Genomic DNA, 24371 nt, shown 5'->3' on the forward strand with positions numbered 1-24371 from the left:
CTTGTAGTGTCTTTGGCTTTGGTGTCAGAGCAATGCCGGCCTCATAAAATGAGTGTGAAAGTGTTCCCTCCTCTTCAGTTTCTTGGAAGAGTTTGAGAAGGATTGGTGTTAATTCTTCTCTAAATGTTTGGTAGATTCTCCAGTGAAACCATCTGGGTCTGAGCTTTTATTTTTTGGGAGGTTTTGACTACCACTTCAGTCTCTTTACTAATTACAGATCTGGTCAGATTTCTTGTTATTTTATGATTCAGTCATTGTCGGTGTATGTTTCTAGGAATTTGTCCATTTCTTCTTGGTTATCCACATTGTTGGCGTATAGTTGTTCATAATGGTCAAAAATAAAATAATAAAATAATCATTTATTTTATTTCTGTGACGTAAGTTTTTTTTAATTCTTTGTAATGTTTATTTATTTTTGAGAGAGAGAGAGAGAAAAAGCGTGAGCTGGGGAGGGGCAGAGAGAGAGAGAGAGAGAGAGACAAAGAATCTGAAGCAGGCTCCAGGCTCTGAGCTGTCGGCACAGAGTCTGATGCAGGGTCCGAACCCACAAACTGTGAGATCATGACTTGAGCCAAAGTCGGATGCTTACCCCTGAGCCACCCAGGCGCCCCTCTGTGACATAAGTTTAATGTCACATCTTTCATTTCTGGCTTTGAGGATTTTCTTTTTTTCTCCATCTAGCTAAAAGTTTGTCAATTTTGTTAATCTTTAAAAAAAAAAAACACAACTCTTAGTTTTCCTTTTTTTTTCTATTTTATATTCTCTACTCCATTTACTTCTGCCATAATGTTTATTCTTTCTTTTCTTCCTTTAACTTTGGGCTTAGTTTGTTTTTCTAGTTCCTTGAGCTGTAACATTAGGTTGTTTATCTGAGATCTTCTTTTTTAATAATAAACTCCACTCTTTCTATTGCTTTTGCTACATCCATAAGTTTTGGTTTGTTGTGTTTTCACTTTGCTTACCTCAAAATATTTTCTGATTTCCCTTTTGATTTTTCTTTGGCCTATTAGTTGTTCAAGAGTGTGTTGTTCAATTTCTACATTTGTGAATTTTCCAGTTTTCCTCCATCTGTTGATTTCCAGTTTCATTCTGATGTGGTCAGACAGGATATTGTATATGATTACAGTCTTCTTAAATTTGTTAAGACTTGTTTTGTGACATAACATGTGATCTGTCCTGGAGGATGTTTTGTGTATGCTTATGAAGAACATGTATTCTTTAAAAAAAAATTGTTTTTAACGTTTATTTACTTTTGAAAGACAGAGAGAAACAGAGTATGAGCAGGGGAGGGGCAGAGAGAGAGGGAGATACAGAATCCGAAACAGGCTCCAGGCTCTGAGCTGTCAGTAGTGCAGGGCTAGAACTCATGAACCGTTAGATCATGACCTGAGTCGAAGTTGGAAGCTCAACCAACTGAGCCACCCAGGTGACCCAAGAGCATATATTCTGCTGCTGTTGTGTGGAAATGTCCACTTGGTCTGTTGTGTTGTTCAAGTCCTCTGTTTCTTTGTGGATGTTCTATCCATTATTGAAAATGGAGGATTGAAATTCTGATATTATTGTGTTGCTATTACTGTCTTCAGTTTTTTAATGTTTGTTTCATATATTTGGGTGCTCTGATGTTGGCTTTATATATACTTGTAATTGTTATATCTTCCTGGTGAACTGGCCCTTTTATCATTATATATGTCCTTCATTGTCTCTTGTGACAGTTTTTGATGTAAAGTCTATTTTGTCCAATGTTAGTATGGCCACTCCTGCCTGCTCTCATTTTGTTTCTGTTTGTATAGAGTATCTTTTTACATCCTTTTACTTTCAACTGAAAGTGTGTCCTTAAATCTCAAATGAGTCTCTAGTACACAGCATATGGTTAGATCTTGCATTTTTTAAAAAAATCCATTTAGCCATCAGAAGTATTACAGTTCTTAAGCATTTATTTGAACTCAGTCAATCTGTAAATCTTGTTGCTTTTATTTTTATTCTTTTGTTTTTTAACTTTTATTTGTGACAACATTTTATTCTATTTATTTATTTATTTTGTAAGTAAGCTCTGTGCCCAGAATGGGGGCTTGAACTCATGATCCCGAGATCAAGAGTGGCATGCTCTACTGACTCAGCCAGCCAGGTGCCCCTGGTTGCTTTTAAATCACCTATTTCTCAGAACTAAAGTAACTGGAATTTTCTCCTCCTCCTCATTTAATATTCTTATTATCTCTTTCTCCTTTAACAGACACCATATCTGATTCATTGACAAGACCACAATCTGATTCCAAAGATGTGTTCCACAAACCCAGGCAACTGGGTCACATTTGATGATGACCCTGCTTTTCAATCTTCTCAAAAGTCAAAGAATTTACCTCTGGAGAATCAAGGCATTTGTAGGCCAAATGGACTTAAGCTGAACCTCTCTGGTGCTAAGGAGTTTCCCAGTGGATCTTCCTCTGCCAGCAATACCCCCCTCTCCTCTCCCATCATAGACTTTTACTTTAGTCCAGGACCTCCAAGTAACTCTCCTCTTTCTACACCTACGAAGGACTTCCCAGGTATTCCTGGCATCCCCAAAGCAGGGACTCATATGCTTTATCCTATCCCAGAATCATCCTCAAACAGTCCACTTATAATATCAGGAGCAGGCTCTTCCTTATTGCCTAGCAAACCAACTTGTTTATCCCATGCTTCCTTACCCAGTGACCACTCATGTACACATCCAGCTCCCAAAGTGGGTCTTCTGGAAGAAGTTAGCCCTCCCCAGGCTGAAAGCCTAGGGTTTCAAAGTGATACTCCCCAGTTTCAGTATTTTCGGGAGGGCTGTGCTTTTTCAAGTCCATTTTGGAAAGATGAAGGCAGTGCTTCCCAGTTCATCTTTGACCCTTCAGGAAGCAGAAAGGCTTACCCACCAAGAGACAAAGAGATGCCTATCGATCAAAAAAGCTTAAATCAGTGTTCACTCAACTATATCTGTGAGAAGCTTGAACATCTTCAATCAGCTGAGAACCAAGACTCATATGGAAATTTGTCTATGCAGTCTCTGTATGGTGAAGACACTGCCTCTTCCTTTGTCCCCCCCATGCTCTTCAGGAGTCAGCCAAAACCCGGATGGTCTTTTATGTTGAGAATTCCCGAGAAGAAGAACATGATGTCTTCCCGTCAGTGGGGACCAATTTTTCTAAAAGTCTTACCTGGAGGAATTTTGCAAATGTATTATGAGAAGGGGTTAGAAAAACCATTTAAGGAGTTACAGCTCGATCCACATTGCAGGCTTTCTGAACCAAAAGTTGAGAACTGTAGTGTGGCAGGAAAAATCCATACTGTGAAGATTGAACATGTGTCTTACACAGAAAAAAGGAAATACCATTCTAAGACAGAAGTAGTTCATGAACCAGACATCGAACAGATGCTGAAGTTGGGGTCCACAGAGTACCACGATTTCCTTGACTTCCTGACTACTGTGGAGGAGGAGCTGACAAAGCTGCCAGCTAGTTCAAAACCAAAAAAGAACTATGAGGAACAAGAAATTTCCCTAGAAATTGTGGACAACTTTTGGGGCAAAATCACTAAAGAAGAAGGAAAATTGGTTGAAAGTGCTGTCATAACTCAGATCTATTGCCTCTCTTTTGTAAATGGGAACACAGAATGCTTTTTAACCTTGAATGACCTCGAGCTGCAGAAGCGAAATGATCGCTACTTTGAAAAAGACCCAGAAAAGAAGGGGATTGATATTCTCGACTATCATTTTCATAAGTGTGTGAAAGCACAAGAATTCGGGCAATCAAGAATCATTAAGTTTGTACCACTGGACGCCTGCCGGTTTGAACTGATGCGTTTTAAGACTTTGTATAACGGGGAGGATCTTCCCTTTTCCCTGAAGTCTGTAGTGGTTGTCCAGGGGGCGTATGTGGAGCTTCAGGCCTTTGTCAACATGGCCCCATTGGCTCAGAGATCTTCCTCTGCCAGTTCCTTGAGGTCCTGTGACAACATAATGATACACTTTCCTGTCCCATCACAGTGGATCAAGGCCCTCTGGACCATGAACCTCCAGAGGCAGAAGTCCCTGAAAGCCAAAATGAACCGCCGGGCATGTCTAGGGAGTTTACATGAACCTGAATCAGAACCTGTTATACAGGTCACTGTGGGGTCAGCAAAATATGAGAGTGCCTACCGGGCCGTGGTATGGAAGATAGACCGGCTTCCTGATAAAAATTCAAGTAAATATTCAATACCCCAAGTTGATTTTCACATGAAATAGCTTAAACGTTTTCACTTGTCTCCTTGGGTTGAAACCAGGCTGAGATAGATAACTTCAGTCCAGTGAGGCCTTGCTTACATCGCTTGGTAGGAGGTGGAACATTTAGTCAAACAGCTGATTTATTTTTGTTCTCTGTGCCTATTTCTACCAGATAAGTTTACCTTAAAACAAATTTTTTAATACCATAAAAAAAATCCTAAGCTAAGATTTTGTTGTGAATGGTGGCACTGAGGGAAAATTTCTAGTTGGACTTTTTGACATCAACCACCAACCTCAAATATTAAAAATATTGCTCACAGAGCTAAGACTCCCCAATTAACCTTTAAAGATCTCTCATCTGTGAATATACCTGAACTTTTTTTGTATTCTCAGCCAGTACCACATTCTCCTTCGGTTTTATTCCCTCCTATTTCAAAATAAGATTGCCTTTCAGTTTTACCCAAATTGATTTCATTGGCTGAATTAATTTGGCCATATTGGCTAGTTGTTTCAGAATTAAGTAGACAACAGCCCAAGCATTAAAAATTCAGTTAATTTTTAAATTTTCTTGCCAAGAAAACAATGAATCTAGAAATTCAGAACTTTAAAAGTAGAGTCCTAGCACTGCATTTATTTCAGAATAGTAACTTAGTTGTGGGTGTATATAATAGAGCAAAAAAGCAAACTTTGAAATTAAGGCTGCTCCCTGTTTTAGTCCAGTTATTTCTAGCAGAACATTGGGTTATGGAGCTAATTTGGGGGATCTGAGTTGATGTATTCACTCATTCAGTCAAACCTTTACTGAGCACATCAGGTAAACCAAGTGCCACATTGGGTGCCAGGGCTAAAGATAAATAAGATCTGATCCCTGCTTCTAAATAGTTCACAGCTGGTCTAGTCCTTCAGGGAAAATTAATTTCATTTTAGGACCCTTCAGGCTGTGGACTTCAGAAGAAGCATTTTTATTTGGGGCAGACCTATAGCAGTGTTTCTCAAACTTGGCTGTATGTTAGGATAGCCTGAGAGCTTTCAAATAATTTTCATGTCCAGGCTCTACTCCATGCCAATTAAATTGGAATGTCTGAGGGAGGGGCCTAAGCACCTGTATGTTTCTAGGGCTCCCCAGGTGAACCTGATGTGTGCCAGGGTTGAGAGACACTGCTCTGCAGGCCTTGCAGTGTTCTGGGGGAAGGAAGAGCAAGCTCCAGACTATGATGGATTTGAGGGGTAGCATGGACCATGTCTTTGGGGAGTGCAGGACCACCTTGTCTGACTTGCAGTTTGCTGGCTTAACACCTGTCTTCTGATTGTAGCTCGGGCAAGAGACAGGGCCCAGTAGGCGAGAGACACAGCCGGGTGGCTGAAGAGCCTCAGGCCCTTGTGCAAAAGGGAAGCCCCTGCGCAGTCGTCCTCCCTGACACCGCCCCCACTTCTCGGTTGATGGCGAATTCTGCTCTGCAGTGTTCTCATGACTCATATTAGTTATGGTTCTAGTCCCAAGGAACATCAAGGACAGCTCAGGCTTAAGGCAGGGTGAGGTGGTGATGGGGTGGCATGGTCACATTGGATGGCTTCTAGTGGTGCCTCCTGGTCAACTCCTGTGTGATGGGAATATCTTCCGTGACACAGTCCACAGAGGTGGTGTTTCCTGCCTTTTATAACTTTGCTGGAGAAGCAAGTTAAAACCATTCTCAGGTTATCTTCATCCTAGGGAAACAAGTTTTGAAGTTTTGAGTACAAAGTTCCAAATGATCTATTCTCAAAGTCATCTGTGCTACTTTTAGATGAAAGGGGTTATATAAATCATAATATTATTGCTTTTTATTTTGCTAAAGGCAAAGGGAAAGAGAGGAAGGCAGGCTGGAATACCTACTGTAATCTCCTCAACCCATACATGTCTCCTGATGTCTGGGTGATAACCTGACTCCTGATTATGCCTCAGAGAGGAGCACTAGGGGCTCATCCTGCTGGCCTGTCCAGGTGGGGTCAAGAGGGACAGGGGACAGGCTCACAAAGAACCCATTCCAGCTGTTCTGCCTCAGAGCAGACACTCCTGCTAGACCCAATCAGGGCAACCATGCTTATTTTTCAAAGTGAGAACCCATAGGAATCATTTATTTGGAAGGAGAACAACATGTAAATGTTCTTGTGAAAATGATCCTGTATTTTTATAACCTGTATTTTCCCAGAGCTAATGGTATAGTTAATTGATTCATTCACCAAGAATTTATTGAGAAGAAGACCCATTCATTCCACAAACTTCCTGTAGGTACTGGCTCTGTGCTGGGTGCTTGGGAGACAGATGCAGACATGCTTCCCACTTCCAGCAACGTAGCAGCCTAGTAGGGGAGACTGACCTGGAAGCAAGTATGAAAATACACTATGTGGAAGTGTGCTGTATGCTAGGCATGTACAAGTGTATATAGTAGGGATTCCAGAGGAAGGAGTGATAAACTGCAGGGGACACTAGAGTTAAACCTGGTGTGGAAGAATCAGTAGGATTCTATCAGGGATAGAAAAAGCAGAATCAGACATGTAGGTGGGGGATCTTAGTTATCTTTTGGGACTGAGGCAGGAAGGACACTGTGAGCCATGCCTTGGGGTATGGAGTTTGTCAGCACGGCTTCTGGAGTGTTTTCAGGCTCTACTGTGACAGAATCATCCATGTTTCAACCATCCTTTCTGTTTTAGGAAGTCAGGCATACAATGCAGAGGAGAAATTCAGGAGCAGATTATAGACATAGGGAGGCCTGATGAACAATGCCAGTGGCAGTGGGAGCGCCCAGAAGGAGTGAGGGATGGGTGAGAAATTCAAAGGAGGTGTCCCCATGAAAAGGACAGATTACCTGTGGGTATGGGGGACAGAAGGAGTGCAAGGAGGTTGAAGGCTCTGGCTTTGGTGAATAGGTGATCCATAGTGCCATTGGCTGAGATCACTTGGGATCCTCTCTTTACTCCTTTTAAAATCTGTTTCTCAGCCCTGGCTGCATATTAGAGTCCTTAGAATCATTAGAGCTTTAAAAACAGACCCGTATTTAGGCCCCATCCTGACCAATCAGGCTCTGTGGGAGTGAGGCCCACATACTGGCATGCAGCCAGAGTTGAGAACCCCTGACCTGGTAGCTCTGCTGTGACACCTGTTCTGGTCCTCTAGGCACAGGTCCTTCCCCCCTGCTCTGTGTCCCTGGGTCTCCTTGAGTCTTTCTTGCCTACCACCCACATTTGCTAGCAGCTGAGCTCGCTATGAACCGTTACAAGAGTGGATGTTCCCAGAGAGGCTGGCCTTCAGGAATTCTAGAAGACGGTCATAGCACCAGGCATTCCAGTCAATTATATGGTGATAATTCACAGAACAAATCCTTTGGGATCAAAGATGCTTTGTTCAGATCAGATCTGTGGGCCAAAAGGGGGCCTAGACAAAAGGCAGGGGGGCTGTGTCAAGTGTAGTCTAGAGGGGCAGGGAGAAGCTGGGCTGGAGCAGGACACTGGTGATCCTGTGGTCTGTCATGTGGCTTCACCATGTGGGTGGGGAGGGTAATGCAAAGACTGAGAGGGTGCCTGGCAATTTGCCTGTGGAGGAGAAGTGTAGAAAGAGTAAGGTTGGGGCAGAGAGGAAATCTTTATCCTAAGACAGTGCTTCTTAAACTTTTGTGTGCATGTGAATCACTTTTAATTTGAATTATTAAAAAAAATGTTTATTTATTTTGACAGAGAGAGAGAGAATGAGCCAGGGAGAGGCAGAGGGAGAGGGAGAATCCCAAGCAGGCTCTGAGCTCAGATCCCAATGCTGGGCCCAACCTCATGACCATGAGATCATGATCTAAGCTGAAATCAAGAGTTGGACACTTAACTGACTGAGCCACCCAGGTGCCCTGTGAATCACCTTTTTAAAATGTAGACTGATGGGGCGCCTGGGTGGCTCAGTCGGTTAAGCGTCCGACTTCGGCTCAGGTCATGATCTTGTGGTCCGTGAGTTCAAGCCCCGCGTCAGGCTCTGTGCTGACCGCTCAGAGCCTGGAGCCTGTTTCGGATTCTGTGTCTCCCTGTCTCTCTGACCCTCCCCCGTTCATGCTCTGTCTCTCTCTGTCTCAAAAATAAATAAACGTTAAAAAAATTTTTTTAAATGTAGACTGAGGTCCCCTGAATCCCACACTGCTCAGGCGATACAAATGCTACTGGCTCACGGGCCATGCAAAGAGTAGCAGATTATTTGAATGCATCTCTAGTTCTCTATACAATTTTTAAATCAATTGGGTGTTTAAAGAATAGGATCTTTTTAAAAAGTCTTTAAAACATTACCCTTTTTAAGCAAGTTTCTGAACAACCAGTACTATTAGAAAAAAATATTTTTTTTTTTAAAAATTTTTTTTTTCAACGTTTTTTATTTATTTTTGGGACAGAGAGAGACAGAGCATGAACGGGGGAGGGGCAGAGAGAGAGGGAGACACAGAATCGGAAACAGGCTCCAGGCTCCGAGCCATCAGCCCAGAGCCTGACGCGGGGCTCGAACTCACGGACCGCGAGATCGTGACCTGGCTGAAGTCGGACGCTTAACCGACTGCGCCACCCAGGCGCCCCAGAAAAAAATATTTTAAAACTGGAAACTGAAAGAGAATATATGAACTAGTCTACTAGTTTATATATATATAATGCCTTTCCTCCTGTGAGTTTTTGAGATCAGGATTGACCTTTCCTTTTCACTTCCATGTGATTTCAAGGGAGGTGGGAAGGGCTACTGGCCTTTTACCAGCATGCCAGTGCTTAATATTCTTTTAACAAAGTGGGCAGGTCTTTGATTTCACAGCAAAGGATGGCCTGGTAGCGCCATCCTTTGTGGGGGTGGGGGTGGGGTGGGGAGGACAGATGGGAACACTGGTTAGTCACAGGAGGTGCAGAGAGCATAGAATTAGAAAGGGGAGTGGGAGTGGTAAGGGGGGTGCCAATTAATATATCTGTCTCTTACCTTCCCATGTTACCAATTTTTAGAGAAAACTTGCTTGTTTTCATGCTGTCATCTGCACATTGGTTGCCCTCTCCCCACTTGTGTCATCCTCCTGCCATTCATTCCCTCCAACTCTCAACAATTCACTTTCAGATGTGAAATATTTTAGTTCAAGAAGGACCGTCCGTATACTTAGTAGACTGAGGTGGTTTGTGATTTACCTTCCCAGTCCGAAATTTGGAGAGTAACCATTACCAAAGCCCTAGAGTGCCCCCTGCTGGAAACTACTGAGATAGATAACCTGATGTCCCTCTATCTTCTATTCATTTGTTCACGAATTTGACAAATATCCTTTGAGCCTTAAATGTGCCAGACATTGTGCTAAGGACAGATATGATACCTCTTTGCACAGAGATCAAAGTCTAAAGGGGGAGTGTGTGATTAAACACTGTAGAGTATTTAGAGTTTTAAAAAACCAGGAAAAACATGCCAGAAAACTTGAAGGGAAAAATGCTCTCCTTTATCTTTTACCATTTTTTTAGGAAAGCAGGTAGAAAAAGTTTGTTTCTAACATTTTTGGAATACTACTAGGTCTTCAATGTGAGTAATCTCGAGTGCAAAAGTTCCAAAAGAATTTTTTCCTTTAAAATGTGAATATCAGGGGCACCTGGGCACTCAGTCGGTTAAGTGTCCAACTCTTGGTTTTGGCTCAGGTCATGATCTCACGTTTGGTAAGATCGAGCCCTGCGTCAGGCTCTTTGCTGACAGTGCAGATCCTGCTTGGGATTTCCTCTCTCCCTCTCTCTCTGCCCGTCCCCTGCTCACTCACGTTCTTTCTCTCTTTCAAAAGAAACTTAAAAAAATATGACAGATTAAAAAAATAAAATGTGACTATCAAATTAGACCATCTCCAATATCATTTCCAGTCTGAAAGTATAGAATTCATGGTCCCTTCATTATCAAAATTGTAGTAGTTAAATAAAAATAGTGGATTTATAACTGAAGAGCATTTTGCAAAGTAATCATATGCAGCCAGCACTTCTGTACAGCTATAGTATACCATGGCTCTCATGCTCCACGTGTGCCCACTGGTTTGTTTAATCCTCCGAACAATCCTGTAAGGTTCATGTTATCATCACCAACATCATAACTCCCATTAAAAAAAAATTTTTTTTAACGTTTATTCATCTTTGAGAGACAGAGACAGAGCATGAGCGGGGAAGGGATAGAGAGAGGGAGACACAGAATCCAAAGCAGACTCCAGGCTCCGAGCTGTCAGCACAGAGCCTGACGCGGGGCTTGAACTCACGAACTGCAAGATTATGACCTGAGCCAAAGTCAGACGTTCAACCGACTGAGACACCCAGGCGCCCCTCATCACTCCCGTGTTTAGATGAGGAAACAGGCTCAGACAGACCAAGTAACTTGCCTAGGATTACAGCTGTTAATTAGCAGAGTTGGGATTGGGCTGTGCACAATCTGGGTCCAGTGTTTGTGTTCTTAGCCACCGTGCCATAAAGGACCTAAGAGTGCCTGAATTAAGTTTAAATAAGTTTACTGCCTCCTTGCTGCAGACTGCAGACTAGAAAGGGTAATGGATTATGGAATCTCCCCTGGGTGTGTATGTGTGTGAATAAAGTTCTCACTTGCCTGCAGTGATCTGGGTAGCTTAGAGCACCTCAGAGGCCGTGGCTGTCCTGCGCTACATGTAAGTGGTGGAGATGGCTAATGAGCAGCTGTTGGTTAATTGATTGATGACTTCTCAAGGCCTTTTACAGCCTTAGAATTCTATTAGTTTCTCTACAAGGAACAGGTTGTAAGGAGTGAAAGGCAATTTATCTTTTAAGAATTAAGTGGAATCCTTTAAACCCTTGTTTTTGTGCCTAGAGCTATATTCTGATGGAAGTGTTCTTTCTTGAGGTATGTCAGTGGTAAAGTAATTTAATCTGGCTTTTCAAATAACTGTCATCTCATACATTTATTTAAGTAAATATAGCTGCGCTGGATATGTAGGTGCTGTGGACGACACAACAGAATCACACAACTTTGTAGAGTTACTACAGTGATTGCACTGAAAACATATATATTTTTTACTCTATGGTAACACGTGTACACACACACATACATACATGTTACACGGCCCCACTTAAAATCGTTGCGTATATCCAATGTCCCTGGGTCTGGCGCAGAGCCTGGCCTAGCAGAGGCTAGATGCTCCATACATGGCAAATGGAATTAAGTGGAAACAAATATTAGATTGAAGCACTGAAAGCAAATATGCCTATCTCTACACCGTACATCCATTCCAGGCAAAGCTTTTGGAGGGTGAGCGAGAATTACCCTAGTAAAGAATAATCCATTCTACTGAAAAAAGAATTCTTGGCCTAGAGTAGTTTCCAAAATGTAATGCAATTTTTGTAAACTTTACTTTAAAAAGTTAGAAATTTTAATGATGTGACCCAATTTGGGCTGAAGTTTACCTTTGCATTATCTATCAAGAAACAGTGGTGAGAAAATGAATAAGTTAAGAATTATTGTAAGAGCTTATTCAGTCTACTTAAGGGAAAGAATTTTTTTTTAAACACATTCCATGTATATTATAGCCAAATAATGATGCTTAATATAAATATTAGTCATATGTAATTAAAGAAACTTAATATGCTTTTAATTAAAAACACTTTAGGAGTTAATATATCATATATATAGTAATGAGTTTGTACTTCTTTTAAAGCCAGTAGTTATAAAATGCAGATAGATTTCCCCTAGTTGGTGCAAAATCGTGAATTTTGATGGTATGTTGTTTAAATGGAATTTATGCCACTTTCATTATAGTGCTAACAGAATTGTTTATTAAGGAGAGGGATGGATACTTATGCTTAGGAGAAATGTTCAATGGCCATTGAAATCCTTTGATCATTTGCTTTTTTCTTCAAGGTCCTGATCATCCCCATTGCTTGTCATACAAACTAGAACTTGGATCAGACCAAGAAATTCCCTCTGATTGGTATCCATTTGCTACTGTTCAGTTTGGAATGCTTGACACCTGTGCCTCAGGGACAGAGGTCAGGTCTCTGGGTGTGGAGAGTGATTTCCAGCCACAGAAACATGTTCATCAGAGAGCTTGCTACAACATTCAGGTATATCCCAAAGCTCTTTGGTTGAAGTTGAAGCTTCTGGAGCTGTGGCCTAATTTGGCATTAGATATTTGTTTTGCCCTTTTGAATGACTGTGTATATGTATATGTATGTGTGTTTATGTGACCTAGAAAAGAGCCCCGTCCTGGAAACCTGATGGTCACCAGTAAGCCAAGTTTCTCTCAGTTCTAGAAAATGTCAGGAGCTTGAGCACCAGTGCCACTTAATTCAGCACTCGATGAAAAACAGGGCGTTAAAAACAAATTCACATTCCAGAAGCATCTTTGTAATAAAAATTATGTTAGAATAACATTTTTCAAGATGTGTTCTATGGAACACACATAGTGATCCAAGAGAAAAGTAAGTTGGGGAATGCTATACACTAAATTGATGCTAAGTGAAGGCTCTGAGAAGTCCTGCAATAAAGAAACTTGTTAGACTTGACTCAGTTTCTCCCAACTCATTGCTTATTGAATCTTGTCTCTATGGGCATGTACATGTGGAACACCTGTCAGTATCTTCTGGAATAGTATTCTGTGGAGCACCCTTTGGGAAATACTGAGTTATTCTACCAATGTTAAGTGTTTACCATCAGCTCTTCTGCATTTTTATGCCAGATGAGTTAAAGAGTGATATACACTTGCATCTGTTTCTTTCTTTCTTTCTTTCTTTCTTTCTTTCTTTCTTTCTTTCTTTCTTTCTTTCTTTCTTTTTCTTTCTTTTTTTACTTGCACCTATTTCTAAACTTGCTTTTCCTTTTCATCTTCAAAGTTGGTAAATAATAGAGGTAACTTCTGTCACATATTTCCCCCAGTGTCTTGAAATGGTGTGATTATATAAGACATCATCAACACCAATGGGTGGGTTTATGATATACTAATAGAATTCAGGGTTTTTTCTTCATTTTGGACCATCTGTTTATAAGCCTATATGTTTGGGACCAGTGATTTTTTTTTCTATTGATAAAATTAATTATGGGTGAGTACCATTGTGTGCAGTCCCTTTGGGATGGAAGGACTTAGTCCCTCAGCAGCTGGGAATTGCCCTGCTGAAGAAAGCTGCCTTGGCCTGGGTCACACCCCCTTCCTGGTGGATGCAGGTGTATTAATACCCTCTTGCCTCAGCTTGGGTTAACTCTGCAGCCCTCCTAGCTTCAGCTCACCTGGCTAGAGCCTTTATGGTGACTGCATTACAGCCCGACTTCTTTCTGTCTGCTTCCTTCCCTCCCTTTCCTCCCCCAACAGACATTGACCCCGACAGTATTCCCCAGGTACACTTTCCACATGCCGGTCTCCATCTCAGAGTCTGCTTCTTGGAGAACCTGACCTGTCACACTAGATGTATCAGTACTAGATGTGACTGAAATGTGGGTCAAATACAATGGAGAATTCATTGATTCCTATTTTCCTATGCATGGGTCCTTCCAGTTTCCTATTGTTTTAGAGGACAGCCCAAAATTATATAACAGAGTCCCTGCTGCTTTAATAGTATTTACTAATTGATCCACACTTGGTGACAGGCGGTTTCAAAATGTCACCTTCTATTTAATAAGTATTTGAGCAATTTCAAAGTGCCAGGTACCACTCTAGATGCTGGAGACACAAAAGTGAACAAGACACAGGTCCCTGACCTCGTGAAGCATACCTTCTAGTCGGGGAACAAAACATAGTTTGTAAACAAATAAATAGTTTTACATAGTGACAGATTCTAAGAAGAGAATAAAATAGGGGACTAAGATAGAGAATGATGGAGGGCTTCCTTATCTCAGGTGGCCCAGGAGGGCCTCTCTGTGAAGCAGTAACACTTGAGATGAAATGAAAAAGATGAGGGGCAGGTGGATGGTTCTGTCCATCTGGTTTACTAGTTTGTAAAGTAGTTCATTTTAATTAGAAGATTTTGGGTGAGTTATAAATTTCAAGGGGGCCAAAGGCTCCATATATGATACTTGGGGGTATAGTTGTTCACACATCTATCCAGGACTCTAAATGTCTTATCAGTGTATGTATTCTGTGTACTTTTCTAAACCCTATGTCTGACTTAGAAGGGAGGAGAGTTTCAGTCCTCTACAAGATCTGACCCTAGAGGGAAGGATTTGTGAAGCTCAAGAGGAGAGCAGGCTGCCTCACTCGGGGCTAGCATGACACCGTGGAGGCACTGTGTGTCCAAAGGATGAGGTGGCTGCGGTCCTTGCCACATGCATGAAGTAGGACTGAACAGTGTTAGTTCTGTGTTTGTTAATGTTGCCATGTTTCACTTTCGCATACAGGTTGAAATAGAAAAGAAGAGGATTAAAATCGATGGAGAAGACCCAGATAAAGCTGGTGACTGCGTAACTCAGTAGAGTGGAAAGAGTAAATGATGACCCACTTTTCAAATATGCAATTGACAGAAACCATACAAAGATCTGCTCTGTGCCGTGGAAATGACTTCTGAATAGAGGGGTTCGGACAGGTCCAATGGCCTTGTTTAGAGAAGTGGAGACCTGAAAGCAAACAATCTGTATTTTATGCTTTTGATATGTTTGTGCTGCAGGAGTTTCATCTAAAATGTGTCTATAGTTTGTATGATGTCTTTGTTTCCCATTAAAACTCAGAGTCACTGTTACTCAATGTGCTACCAGACAACCAGCTTGGCTAAAGGGTTTTGGAGTTTTTCATTACTCAGTGGCTCACTGTTTTGCACTCTGGATCACCTGGGGGCCACATTTATTATCTTCCAGTCCCGTCTCTTCTTGCTCTTCTTAGCACCTCTACTGGAGGGTGAGGCATTCAAAGGAGACATAAAGCGAAATACTCAATTTTCCCTCTTGCTCATCTGTGGAATGTGGCTAGGTGTAGAATGAGGCTGAAACCACAGGCTAAAATGGAGATGTGGAAGCATCTGATTTTGAATAATTTATCTTCCTGTCCTCTTCCTACATTGGTGAGTAATCATCGACTGTATTTGGTACCTGTCTTTCCCCACAGTGTTATCATTTTCAAAATGTATTTGTGTTCTGGTGTGTGTTGCAAAGAAGCTATTTCTGTTGATATACATATTTTAGTACAAGTCACTAAGACATACTGCCTTTTGCTTGGAGAGATTCCTTTCAGAATGGAATGGTATTGGACACTAGTTAAAATATTTATGTATATTAGAGATGAATTTTTAAAGTTCATGAATATTGTCTCCCAAAAGTACAGGCTCTAAGAATGTATTTTTGATAAAGTATTATTTGTAATTAACATAAGCCTCTCTTGAGTAGAAGTCTAAATGATATTATGATTATTTTATGCTTGTACTGCTATCATGCTATTTATGCTAATTCTGCTTAATTTAGAGTATTTTTCTTTAAAAGATGAAGAAAATGAAAGACACTAGATTATTCTACCTGAATTTTTACGAGGTGACATCTCTGTTCTTCCAAGTCAGGTAAATGCTTGGTTTCTAATAAAAAACCAATAGCATCAGCAGTTCAAATTCTGTTTATAATTTTCTTTCAATATTTACAGTGAAAGGTCAGACTTAAAATCTATGAATTCCATATTCTACAGATTTTTTAGTCCGAAAAAACAATGCCCTCCATGTGGTATTATACACCTTCAATTTATATTGAATCTTAAATATGATTAGGAGGCATATTTCCCTATTTATCAGATATCTTTTGAGTCAGAGCTGATGATATAATAATGTTCTTTCAAACAGCATTTATTTGTTGGCCCACAGACTTGATGTCATATGTTTTATTTAATATTGTACTACATTCATTTTAATCTGTTCAAAACAGATTAAAAACAAACACTTCTGATAATCTGTATCAATCAGCGGATTTTATGCTCATCATTATTTTACTTTAAAAACAGAGAATGCAAAAGTTGACTGTTAAAATGAATTGGTATTGTTCTTTTAAACTTCACTTGATACAGTACGCATAATGTCATATGTTGGAGACTCACTGTTGATTGCATGGGAGGGGAAATTTGTGTGTGTGTCACTAGAAAAAAAAATTCCACTATCTTTCCCCATCATCTGGTGTGGCACATTCTGGAGTGACTGCAGTCATGCTCAGAACAAATATGGAGGCAGGCTGGACCTGATGCTGTTCCATGATCCCAGGGAAGTCAGCTGGGTTAATTACTGCCATTCCTTTTAAATCTGTTTTATGGCATCCTGCCCGTAAAGAACTCAGAGTCTGATTCAGATGAACTTAATGAATATTTACACTTCCAAATAATTTCAGCAAAGCATTCAATTAATCACCTCTCATGCTTCACAGGTTGCCCAGTATTTGTGGGTACCTCACTGCTGGGGTCATTTACCCACCAGCCACCCAGCCTTTGGAGCATCTCAAGATTCAGTGTTGAAAACGCAGTAACAAAAAGGCTGACTAAAGCTCAAATTGGTTTCTGCAGCAATGCAAAGGTTGATAGCATTAACAGCAGGGTGCTACAGCATAATTGTTAATTTGCACATCTATTAGGATCTTTAAATATTCATTACTTAGCGTTAAATTAACATTCTGTGAAGGGAGGAGAAGCTTTTTAATACAATTCTTCTGACCTCAGAAATGGCAGAAGGTCAAATGTGACCATGGTGCTCTAAGTGAAAAATCAGGTGGAATTCATTTAGACTTACAAATTAAGAAGTGAAATTTCCTTTGTCAGAAACTAAATGATAATCTTCAAAACAACAACAACCCCCCTGCTTTTAAGTTGGGGAGGGAGGAAGGATGTGTGTGAAGGAGGAAATCCTTTCTAGCGTTTTGATTTAGGTCATTTAGATCAACCCTTTATGAGTTTGACCATTTGGGGATCAGTTGTTTGATGGATACAATGGCAGAGTTCCAAGGAGTTGACCAGTATGAGACTAGATGTTCTGCTCTGGTTGCCTTACCAGTCAAAGGATCATGCTAACCGTGTAAATGAATTCATGGCTTGATGGTTACCTGATCATTTGTACAGGTCTGAATTTAAGTACATGTCCTTTTTCTATGAGAATGAAAATAGTTGATCCATTAAAAATGTATGAAAATAATTACTTTCCAGCACATAAATAAAGGCTAGCATTTTGACCTGATTTATATATTGGGACAGTTTTAGGGTTTTAGTTTCCTCCATTCTGGAACTGTATTTATGATACAGCCCTTTTTCTTATAAATTCAGTTAGAAGGTCTTCCTTAACAATAAGTATTACTATATCTTACTCAAAATATGATTTTATGTCATAGCAATACAAATATAAAACAGGTTGAGCCTTAATAATCATGTAACAAAATATTTTGTAGATTGCATATTGATTTTTTAAAATTAAAGATGTATTTCAAATGGTTCTTGCTGTGCAATGGACTTATATCTGTTTTTGCAAGGTCTGGGACTGTTTTTTGTTTTTTTTTTTTGTATGAAATCAATTTCAAGGATCTTAAACAATTGACTCTCTGTCAGGCAAATGTATAGTGCTTCATTATTAAGGAGTCACTGAACATGGAATCTTGGCACATTCTGGAAAAATAACACCATCAAACTACAATCTGTGATGTGAAAGGATGATTTTTAAAAGAGGGTATAGTCATTACTCTTATAAAAAAATATACATATATATATATATATATATATGGACATATATATATATATATATATATATATATATATGGACATGCCCAAGTTTTAAGTTAGCTCATTAAGTAATGAGGGAACTGGTAAGATGTTACATCTGGTTCCAAGGACAATTCAAAGAGCAGAGACACAGGCAATAAGGATTCTGAAATCAGCTTATAAATAGATGCAAAATGGACCTATTCATAGGGCAATAATCAACAATCAGTTTACCTACAATTAATTTGCATTTGTTTTTTTAAAATTTAATTGTCTTTAATATTTATTTATTTTTGAGAAGGGAGGGGAGGTTCAGAGGGAGAGGGAGAAACAGAATCCGAGGCAGGCTCCAGGCTCTGAGCTGTCAGAGACTAGTATGGGGCTGGAACTCAAGGACCACAAGATCATGACCGGTGCTGAAGTAGGACACTTAACCGACTGAGCCACCCAGGTGCCCCTAATTTGCATTTGTATGGACAAGGATCATGGACATTAATACCAGTTTTCTAAAATTTACAGAGTTGGACAATAGCTCAAAGAAAATGAAAGATGTTGATAACCTGGACAAATGAGCTAATAGGGCACCTGCTGTTGAAAGAAAGGTTTTCCTAGTGGCTCCTGAGTGGTTAAGTCCATTGGGTGTCTGACTTCAGCTCAGGTTGTGATCTTGGGGTCAGTGAGTTCAAGCCCACGTCATTATCTGTGCTGACAGCTCGGAGCCTGAAGCCTGTTCAGATTCCGTGTCTTAGTCTCTCTCTGCCTCTCCCCCACTCACACTCTGTCTCTCAAAAATGAGTAAGTCTTAAAAAAAAAAAACTCTCCTAATTTTTCCCGACACCAATACGAACTTTGTCCACAGGAGAATTTTAAGGAATTTTCAAACTTTGGCAACTACTATTATAGAAATGATACTCATTTAAAGGAATCTATTTTCAGTTTCATAAACGATTTTTATGCAACTGTACAGAATATATTTCAGATAAGGTGTGTGTTGGGTGGGAGGCCATAAAAGATACGAAGATCCATCAGTTCTAATAAAAACCAACCTAACAACCTCTCTGCTTGCCCTTTTTATAAGAAAGCTGCCATGTGTTGAAATTCAATTTTTATCTAGCTATAGAAGTTAAATTTCAAAACTGCATCAGGAAATAAACCTCATAGTGGCCAGATCATTAAGCGCTGTTTTAGCCACTACTGGAATGAGCAGGGTTTGGCTCGTTCTGCAGGAACAACAAAAGAATCAAATAGCATAAGCTGATTATATTTCTAATAAAATCCCTCAAATTCACATCAATCAGTTCTTTCCTGTTTTATATCAACTCCACCTAGACTACCCAGCCCCCTTTGTGTGTAGACACACCGTGATTCCACTAGATTTTGCTATGTCTCTCTCAGCCCCTCTTAGTGCTCTTATCCAGGGTCCTAAAGCACAGGACTGGGTGTATTTGGTTGAACCATATGAAATGGGCAATATTTACCCATTCTTAATGGCAATTTCATAAGATTCAACCTCATTCCCTGCATATTTTCCCAGTTTATATGGAACAAAAGGTTTTTCTGATTATAATTGCATTAGTACGTTCCTGCTTAGAACTAGCATCTAAATATGAATTTGTACATTAATTTTTAAAGCAAGACAGGATTGCAAGTCAGAAAGCAAATCGCTGAGTTACAGAGAATACCTTAGATAAAAGCTGCAGGTAATATTTTGCCTTTAAAATCGGATTCTGTCTGTAAGGAAAAGGAAAACAGATTAGACTAGTTGCTTCATGTTTTAGATTAAAGTTCATTTCTCAGAGATTTCCCGGGGATGAAATGCAAATCACCATTAACTTCTGGGGTTGCAACTTTCCCCTCATCTTCCCCTCCTCTATCTGCTCCAGAACAGCCTGACAAACCTTAGGTGGGAGGACAGTATATTTAAATAATATGATTGTGTTTGTCGACATTTCCCTGAAAAGCCCATTTTGTGCTGCCCAGAATTGTGAATTCCACGTAATGAAAATTGCCATATACTTTTGAAACAGAAGAGGGCGCTCGCAGGCAAGCTGCTGCTACCCAGAGTTCGAGCTTTTGAGTTTGGTGGTGCTTGTATTATGATTAATAAAAGATCTTGGGGGCATTTTGTAAAGCATTTCAAACCATTGTGAGTCCAGTGGAGTATAATTAAAATTAATGCAGTAGACAAACACTTTAAGTATTCTTAATGCCCTGTCTAAAAATGCTGTTGAATACAATTTTACACATCCCAGAGATTTAAATACCATGCTTATCTCTAAATATTTTTGAGTACTACAGAGACAAAAAAAAAAATAGTGCCTTGCTTCTCAACAGATTTCAAACAATTTTTTTTTAACTTAATAAACTCTAAATCTTCTTTCCTTAAAATATTTTAAAAATATTACAGCGGGTCCATCCTGTTTGACTTCTGAGCTTTCAGTTGCCATGTATCAAGTTGGGTGTGGTCTGTAAAAAGCTCTAGTGCAGGAATGTACTTTTAGGTTCTTAGGTAAGCAAATGTATGCTTTCAGGAGGCTATACCATACTGTCTTGACTCAAGGATAAGCCTTCACCCCGTGTAGTCCTCAGAGACTACTAACGAGCATTGTCTCTTTAAGACAGGCACTGTCTTCCAGAAATCTTTCTGGGTGGATGTTGTCATTTTCTTATAAAGCCTGTTAGAACAATATTTTTCCACGAGTAAGTGTATGAATGTGGCTAAACACATCAGGCATTCCCAAAGGTGTCTTCCACACTCTGAAGTACAGAAGGCTTGCTTGACATCGGCTGCTTTAAGTGTTCACTTTGAATCACCTCAAAATGCTATGAGACCATTGTTCTAATTAGTTGTCTTGCTGACTCTAATGTTTATTGTGTGCTTACTGTGTGCTTGCATTTTTCTAGGCACTGGGGATACGCAATCACCAAACAGCAAATTCCTCTTCTTGTGGAAGATATTTAATAGTGGGGAAGTTGGACAATACACGGATACCGTGTTGTGATTATTGCTGTGCAGGGGGTGGAAAAAAGCAACAGAATGGCAGAAAATTGAAATCCATTTTAGATAGGTTGGCCCCAGAAGTCCTCGCTGATGAGATGACATTCTAGCAGAGACCTGAAAGAAGTGAGGAAGCAAGTGACCAAGATCTCCCAGAGGAGGGTGTGTCCAGCAGAAGGAAATGCTTTTGCAGAGGCACTGAAGTCTGAGTGTGCTTAGCCTATCGGAGAAACACCAAGGAGGGCAGATGGCTGCTGGGTGGTGGGAGCAGATGAACGGGAGGATGGCTGGGGGAGAGATCAGGGAGGTTGTGGGTGGGTGAGGGAAGCAGATCACATAGGGCTCTGTAGTCTTTGGGAAGGACTTGGATTTTATTCTGAGTGAGACGGGAGCCATTAGAAGGTTTGTGCAGATGAGTGACATGAACTGAATTACATGTTATGATGATTCTGTGGACATAAAAGTGGGTAATGGCAGAAGCAGTGCGTGGTTAGGAGGCTATTGCAATAATCCAGGTGAGAGGCAATGGTACCTGGGAATGGTAATGGGGGGTGAAATATGGTTGGACTCAGGACACGTCTGAAATATAGAGCCAGTAGTGTGTGCTGATGGATTGGATTGGGCTCCCAGTGTGGTGGAAAGAAGGAAACAAAACTGACTCCCAGACTTTTGGCCTGAGCAACTAAAAACGGGAGCTGTCTTTTATGGAGAAGAGAAAGAGTTATAGGAGAAAGTTTGGGGAGAAAGATCAGAAATGCAGGTTGAGTGTGTTGACCTTGAGAGGCCTATCAGGCATCCAGGTAAATACACCAGGCAGGAAAGAGGGTCGAGCCAGAGATGGGATGTTTAGAGACCCTAGCACCAAAAGCTGTAAGACTGGATGAGATTGCCTACAAGTGAGTGTAAAAAGTAGAAGCGGTCTAGGTACTGAGTCTTTGGACTGTAATATTAGGGGTCAGGAAAATGAGGATGATCCAGTAAAGGAGATGGAGGAAGAGTACCTCACTGGAGTAAGTGTAATCAGCTACCTGAAATGCTGCTGACCGTATAAGCCGAGGACTAAGAATTGGTCTTTGAATTTAGCAACGTGGAAATCATCCGTGACGTTGACAGACAACTCAAGTAGGAGTAGAGACCGTGAGTAGATGGCTTTTTTGAGGAGCTTTGCTGTAAATAAGAACATTGGGACAGTAGCTGGTGAGGATGAGATCTGTTTAACACCCTTTTGCCTTAAGACCAAAGTCCATCCTCTTTGTCACTGTTTTCGTAAATCTGATTGATGTTGACTCTTACTAAAATTTCACTTCTCTTCCTCATTGTCAGTACTTCTAGGAAGTGATTCCTTGTCATCTTTCAGTCCATGTTGTCTGAATCTTGCATTGTTTCTATCAGGTGCTTTGGACGTGCCCGCTTGCATTCTTCAGAGTTTCCATTAACTGTACTTGTGGTGTCGGAAGCATCACAAGTTTTGAAATAAATCCAGCCATTGCTTCAATCACCTCTTATTCTGCTTTAAAATTTTTCTTGGTTAGTCTCCACCAGCCAGTGTTATTTCATGTTGGTATGGAGATCTCACTTCAGGTTTTGTTACGAAATTCAGAATGTTTATGAACTAGCTGCTAGTTTCACAGTCTTGTGAACACCCACAAATTCCTCTCGGTTCCTGCAGGATGAAAACAATACAACTATTTATTTGGTAGTTTTTATATTTACCCAACAGTCTGTACTTTGGTTCTGTGTTGCAGCCTGGTATAATAACATTCTATGTAAATAGTTGTCCAGTAACTAATACATGAATTTTAATAACACAAAAATAGCTGCAATAGGTACAATCTAGGCAATGCTAATTAAATGTTTTGTTTTCTTAATTCCTTCTTCAGTTTTAAAATAATTAATAATTAAAATAGAAGAATAGACTTCAATTTTAAAGGTATTATTACTCAAATACAATAAATATTTCATGTATAGAGCAACCAAACAAAACTTCTCAAGCAAAAATTATTACATCTTGCCATTCACACTATATCTCTCTCTTTATTTATTTGTATTTATTTTTTAAGTTTATTTATTTATTTTTAAGTAATCTCTGTACCTAATGTGGGGCTTGAATTCACAACCCTGAGTTTAAGCATTGCATTCTCTTCCTATGGCACCAGTCAGGCATCCTACTGTTTCATTCTTTTAAATTTAAAGATACAAATGGCACACAGGAGAGTCACACAGAATGACAAAAATGAAGTAACTCAAGTTTTACTTTTTCATCTTTCTGGTCATTGTTTATTGTGAATCGATAGTCTCCACCTAGGAATATGTAGTTCCAAAGGGAATGGAGACAGGAACTGAAGCAAATTTGGATGACTCTGGACCATTAGGAATTCCCCAAATGAATATGGATATCTGAGTCCCTATATGTCCTGGGTTTAACTGTATAACTGGGGATTTTTCAGATTAACTTCTATGCAGACGACAATGTTCATGAAATGGTAAGAAGTTAACGTGTGCTGATTTGAAGTTTATGTGTGTGTTATTAAAACTCAACAGTGATTCTAGCTGTTGTTTAGAACACTGTACCAATGAAAAGTTGCCAGGAGCAGGGTGGGGGAATGTTGTATCTCAGATATTGCTTAGAATTGCCAGCACGTGGCAAAAGAAAAAGCAACCGGATTAAAAGTCATTTTCATTCTTGTATCTAAATTTTCTATAGACAATGCACACGCTATTACCTGCACCTGGGACTGACCACCCTCTCTTTAACCTTTGGTATACCCCTAGATAGTGGATGTCTGCATGTTGGCAGTGATCCGGTGGCAAAAGAAAAATGGATGATGCCAAAGACAGAGAGAAAATTGCTAGGGTCATATCTCTGAGTAGACAGTGGGGATAGACTCCGAGGTGCTAGTGGGGGGCTGATTTAGATAAGGGGATGAACAATTCACCCATTGCAAATAGGAGGGAAGGCAGAGTTTATGGGTACAGATGCAAGCAGGCATATGTATCCAAGGTATCATTTTTTAGTTTTTTTTTTTTCCAGAAATGGAATTGAATTCAGAAGCTTTTCACCCTCCCACAGAGAAGGGGTATCTGTGACTCCCCTTTAAGATTGACTTTAGGGACGCCTGGGTGGCTCAGTCGGTTAAGTGTCTGACTTCGGCTCAGGTCACGATCTTGCGGTCCGTGAGTTTGAGCCCCGTGTCGGGCTCTGTGCTGACAGCTCAGAGCCTAGAGCCTGTTTCAGATTCTGTGTCTCCCTCTCTCTCTGACCCTCCCCCTGTTCATGCTCTGTCTCTCTCTGTCCCAAAAATAAATAAACGTTAACCAAAAAAAATTTTTTTTAAAAAGACTGACTTTAATTTTATTTTCTTGAATAGTTCGGTCATGTATTTCTCAACTTCTGTTCTTCACTGGTAGCAATGCTTAAATATCAACTATACTGATCCAAATGGGGAAATTCTTGGGATTTTGGAATTGAAGATTATTAATCCCACTAACAAAGAATGCATGT

At 40.2% G+C, this 24371-nt stretch overlaps 1 protein-coding gene across 4 annotated transcripts in view; it reads left to right on the forward strand.

Moving 5' to 3' along the window:
* Nucleotides 1-17609, forward strand: part of STON1 (stonin 1) — a 51304-nt gene extending 33695 nt beyond the window's left edge. For all 4 annotated transcript variants that reach the window (XM_019416352.2, XM_019416600.2, XM_019416431.2 and 1 more), the window contains exons 2-4: nucleotides 2231-4205; nucleotides 12102-12304; nucleotides 14568-17609. In XM_019416352.2, the coding sequence (XP_019271897.2) occupies nucleotides 2276-4205; nucleotides 12102-12304; nucleotides 14568-14642 (2208 nt within the window). In that variant the 5' untranslated portion in view covers nucleotides 2231-2275 and the 3' untranslated portion in view covers nucleotides 14643-17609. The remainder of the gene's footprint in view (nucleotides 1-2230; nucleotides 4206-12101; nucleotides 12305-14567) is intronic.
* The last annotated feature ends 6762 nt before the right edge of the window (nucleotides 17610-24371 follow it).

This window comes from Panthera pardus, unplaced genomic scaffold, assembly GCF_024362965.1.
Source record: "Panthera pardus isolate Hobbes unplaced genomic scaffold, ASM2436296v1 HiC_scaffold_25, whole genome shotgun sequence".
In the NCBI taxonomy this organism is placed as follows: Eukaryota; Metazoa; Chordata; class Mammalia; order Carnivora; family Felidae; genus Panthera; species Panthera pardus.